The sequence below is a fragment of the Aptenodytes forsteri genome, unplaced genomic scaffold, assembly GCF_000699145.1.
Source record: "Aptenodytes forsteri isolate BGI_AS27 unplaced genomic scaffold, ASM69914v1 Scaffold482, whole genome shotgun sequence".
NCBI classification, from domain to species: Eukaryota; Metazoa; Chordata; class Aves; order Sphenisciformes; family Spheniscidae; genus Aptenodytes; species Aptenodytes forsteri.
The window spans coordinates 1,163,721-1,168,205 of NW_008795046.1; the positions used below are offsets into that span (position 1 = coordinate 1,163,721).

Genomic DNA, 4,485 nt, shown 5'->3' on the forward strand with positions numbered 1-4,485 from the left:
GCGCTCAGGCTTGCACCGTCCCGCCGAGGCCAGAGAGAGACAGAGACAGTGCGAGGAGGCAGGCAGGCAGGCAGGCAGGCAGGCGATCGCGGCGCGCGGGCTGTTAGGAAGCGAGAATAAAGTCAGGCGAACAAAACAGCGGCTGTCCTCCTGCTCCGCAGAAGTGAGGAGGCACCTCGGGGGCAACATGACGGCGTGGCTGAGCTTCCTCGTCGTGTTCCTCTGCAGCTGGAGCCTGCGGGACTTGGTGGTGGAGGCTTGCACTTGCGTCCCCATCCACCCGCAGGACGCTTTCTGCAACTCCGACATCGGTAAGTGCCGCGGGCCGGCGGCGCCTCCTCGCCCCTCAGCCGCCCGGGGCGAAGCAGCCCCGCCGGGCCTCGGGGGGCTCTCTGAGGGGGAGCCGAGGCTCCTCGCGCGGGGAGGCGGCACCTGCCCCACCGGTGCGAAGCCCGCGCCTCTAGAAAGTTCCGCGGGACCCTGGGGGGGGGTGCGGGCAGCAGTCGGGCTGTCACCACAAGTAAGCCTTTGTCCTAGGAGTGACCCAGTGAAAACAGAGGTGGGGTGGGTTAAACCGGTGAGGGGTGACCTGACCTTTCAAGATAGCCATGGCTTGGTAGCTGCCGCATGTGCCTGGGTTAGTAAGAGCAGAGGTGGACCCCCGCCCAGTTCTCCTGAGGGGTGGCGGGGAGCGAGGCATGCTGTGGCTGCAGGCTCTGTCCCACGGCAGCAGTGGCAGCCTCTCCAAGAAATACTTTCAAGAAATCAGTAATTATAAGAGTGGCTTTTTTCCTACAGCAAGACAAAAACACAATTGGAGGTGTGGGCAGCCAAAATTTCCTCCACGACCTGGTGACAAATAATAGGAGGCAGGGTTAGGACGAGTTCTCTCAAGCCAGGAAACTGCCCATGGTGGTTGGTGTTGAAAGGTGTGGCTGACATAGGCTTGTGGTGCTGCACCTATGGTCTAGAGAAGCAGGTAACAAGTGTCTCCACGCTTTCTGTGTGCTACGTTGTGATCTTTGCAGCTGTGGGAGGTGTGTGAACGTGCATGCTTTTTTGGAAAGTTCAAACACTTTATTGGATCCTTGCTGATGTTCTCTGCTGTGGGTTTTAGCATCTGTAAGGATCTTCACTAACTTTAGATGGGGGACAAGGAGAACACCCAAAATCTCTCAGAGGAAGAGATAATGGAGACTCTGGACTCAAGTTCTTTGGTTTGTTTGTAGCCAAGGGTGGTTAACCAAATACGGTTGCTACTTGGTAAGTGTCCTGTGATAACGTATATGAAATCAATTAGTGGTGGTGTTTGAGTTAATACTGGACACATGTCCACATAACAGTAAATACAGGCTGTCACTTCAGGAGTTGAGTGGACTGCATGAGTAAAGTCTTACTGCACCTCTGTGGATTGTCTTAGTAGCACAGTGTAAAAAGTGTACTGATATCCACAGAGTACTGACTCCAAGTGGAGTCTGCAAAGAAATCCACCTGGCAACTGCTATGGAGGTCAAATAGAAAATAATTCTCACTGCAGCAGAACACCCATTGCTATGAACCCTGCCAGTGGCTCTTTTAAGTTAGCCAAGCTTACCGGCAAAAAAAAATCTTTCTCTGGCCTTTAACTCTTCTACAGAAACTGCAGTTATGCCTGGTTATTCATGTCTTGTTTATATAGTGTGTCTGCTCATGAATGCCAAAAAACCCATTAAATGCTAAAAGTGCTGGGAAGGTTACAGTTTGCTTCAGTGATGATAGCCTGGAAAATATTTATAAAATAGTTTTATACTGGGAAATTCTTCCAGGAAACTGCAGTATTCAAAGTTCTGTTGCCATTTTCATAGTTTGGATCAACAAGCGTGCCACCTAAGTGGCAACTGCCAGGGAGATTGTCCTTTCTGTGAAAGTGAGACTGGGAAACCATTTTTCCACAGCTGAAGCTGATGAGAGCATGTGGCCTTCATTAGCTGCGTTTTGGGAGAAGGTCTACTTTCTTGCTCTGATAGGTCATTTTATACTAGATCAAGGGTAGTCTTCGGTTTAATTCAACTTCTTAAAATGGTGTTAAATAAAATTGTATTACGAATACACACTGACAGGATAGTTTTGCTAGACACATAAGTGACTAGGAGTATGGTAAACTATGAAGTTTCATACAACAGTGCTCCTAAACTTTAGGGCACAAAGTTTTTCTGTTTTCTACTCTGATTTCTGGTTGAGTTCAAAGTAATCTCCTTTCTCTCTCCTTTCTCTGTTCTGGACTTTTCATTATATCTCATGCCTTGACTTTGCTGAGAGACACAGTAGTTCAAAAAGTTAATATCAGTGGGGCTGTCATGCCTTCAGACATCACGGCAATGTGAAGGAGGAGAAGCAGAAGGATAAAGAGCGACTCATTCTAGTAGATGACTTAAATGCAGGTTTGGTTAAGACCGCAGTTCTGTGTGATGGGTTGAAGCAAAAGTAAATCCTTGCATTTGCTAGAACTGTCTGGAAAATGTGATGTTTCTGCAGGCTGATTTTAGTAAATGCTGTCATGTTCTTCATGTGCTGAAAGGGCAAAAAGCACACTAAAGCTTTCTGGCTCTGGAGGAGTTAATCATCTCCATGGAAACTGATGGCAGTGTACTAGTGCAGTGTTTAGACAGACTAAACTACTCGCTGGGTTATAAAACACATTGTGGGGAAGAAAGGGACTTGGCAGCAAGTTTTTATCGCTCTTGAAACTCCTGACAGTGTACCAGCTCAAAAGGGAGGAGTCAATGCAGTAAGGGCTGGAGCAAAAGAGATTTTTAAAATAGCTCCTAAAACAATACAAGAAATTAACTGGCTAGGTGGCAGCCTAGGAGAGACTTTTATCTTCAGAAGCACTGAATGTTGAAGAAGGAGAAAACTTTTAGTTTAGGAGTGTAATGCAGACTCTCACTGTTGGTCTTTCATGCCTAGCCAGTGAAGTCCTACTCTCAAGTTTATTTTCTTTTCCTTTAATCTGATCTCACTAGACATTTAAGTTTTGATCTTCCTCAAGAACTTGGCTCAGTTCTGATATGGCCTCCCAACTCTGCAGTCATTAGTAGGTTTTAGTCTTTACAGAAACAGATGCTCAAATAAACCCATTGGAAAGGGCAGGATTTCAATATGTACATCCTTTAGAAGACCACGACCTTCACTTTCAAAGGAAGCTTGGACTTCATACACCACAATAACTTTTTTCTTTATTAAAAAAAGGAGGGGGGGGAAAAAAAGAGGAACTACTGCCAGACTGGTCACACGGGGTCTTTTCACTCAGCCTGAGTGTTCCAGCATGATGAATGGAGCAAAAGTGAAGATATGTGTCTCATCTGGCCTTCCGAGGTCAATCAATAATAAAATTGCTGTATTAACTCTTGGCTTGCTTTCTTTAACTGGATTGATAAGTGCCAGAACAGGCAGTACAATAGTTAGACAAACAGCAAGACAAACAGCAACTGCTATGACTTGCCATCTGAACTTTGCTTCCTCCACTCCCGCCCCCTGCCTACGACCCCTTCCAGATGTGAATATTTTCCTTTTGTTTGAATTGAGACCTTTTGAAAGAACAGACACCAGGCATGCTTTGTTCCATTGTGACAAAGCTGTGACATTTCCAGCTGGACATAGCTGACATAAAAAGGGCTTGTTTGTCCTTTTTTTGCAGGAGCAGCAGGAACTTTTGAGCTTGGCTGCTGAATGTTGCATTCACAGGTTTGGAAAAACACCTCCTGCCTGACCCCCTCTGCCCCACCTCCCCTTCAAAAAAAAAAAAAAAAAGAAAAAGAAAGAAAAATATGTGAAATTGCAGGTTGGATTTTGACAAACCAGTCTGCAAGTGATAAAGAAAGTACTTTGTCCACTCCACACCTATCTCGCTTTCATCTCGTGCATATACTTCAGAAAAGAGCTATGGCACTACTATCTGTCTCTTACGTAAGTTCAAAGGAGCTCAAAATAACATTCCTTTCTATAGTTTGTGTTGGGGGAAGAAATACCTGTTTCAGCAAGGATGCCAGCAGGTAGTGCCCCTCTCCGTTCTAAATAACCTCACTCTTGGTGAGTTGGAGTTGGCAAGCTTTGGGGAGATGAAGGTAAGCTCTTAGCATCCCTTGGTGTTAAGGAAGCCATTCATTCCTCTATCCTGCCGTACCTCGGGCATTTCTGTCTTTTCTGTCTTTTCTGTCTTTTCTGTCTTTTCTGTCTTTTCTGTCTTTTCTGTCTTTTCTGTCTTTTCTGTCTTTTCTCTCTTTTCTGTCGTCTTTCTTTCATGGAAGGTCTCTGAGTATCTAGGGGGGACTGGCTGGAAAGCAAGCAGCAAGCTAAAGATCCTTTTAGAATCATAGACTCATAGAATAGTTTGGGTTGGAAGGGACCTCTAAAGGTCATCTAGTCCAACCCCCCTGCCATGGGCAGGGACATCCTCAACTAGATCAGGTTGCTCAGAGCCCCGTCCAACCTGACCCTGAATGTTTC

The 4,485-nt window shown here is 46.1% G+C and overlaps 2 protein-coding genes across 3 annotated transcripts in view; one reads left to right on the forward strand and one right to left on the reverse strand.

Moving 5' to 3' along the window:
- SYN3 (synapsin III) overlaps nt 1–4,485 on the reverse strand; it is a 185,749-nt gene that overhangs the window by 92,697 nt on the left and 88,567 nt on the right. The gene's annotated exons all lie outside the window — the stretch shown is intronic.
- TIMP3 (TIMP metallopeptidase inhibitor 3) overlaps nt 98–4,485 on the forward strand; it is a 42,171-nt gene continuing 37,783 nt past the window's right edge. Inside the window, exon 1 of the mRNA XM_009277010.2 lies at nt 98–311. Within this exon, the coding sequence (XP_009275285.1) occupies nt 188–311 (124 nt within the window). The 5' untranslated portion in view covers nt 98–187. The remainder of the gene's footprint in view (nt 312–4,485) is intronic.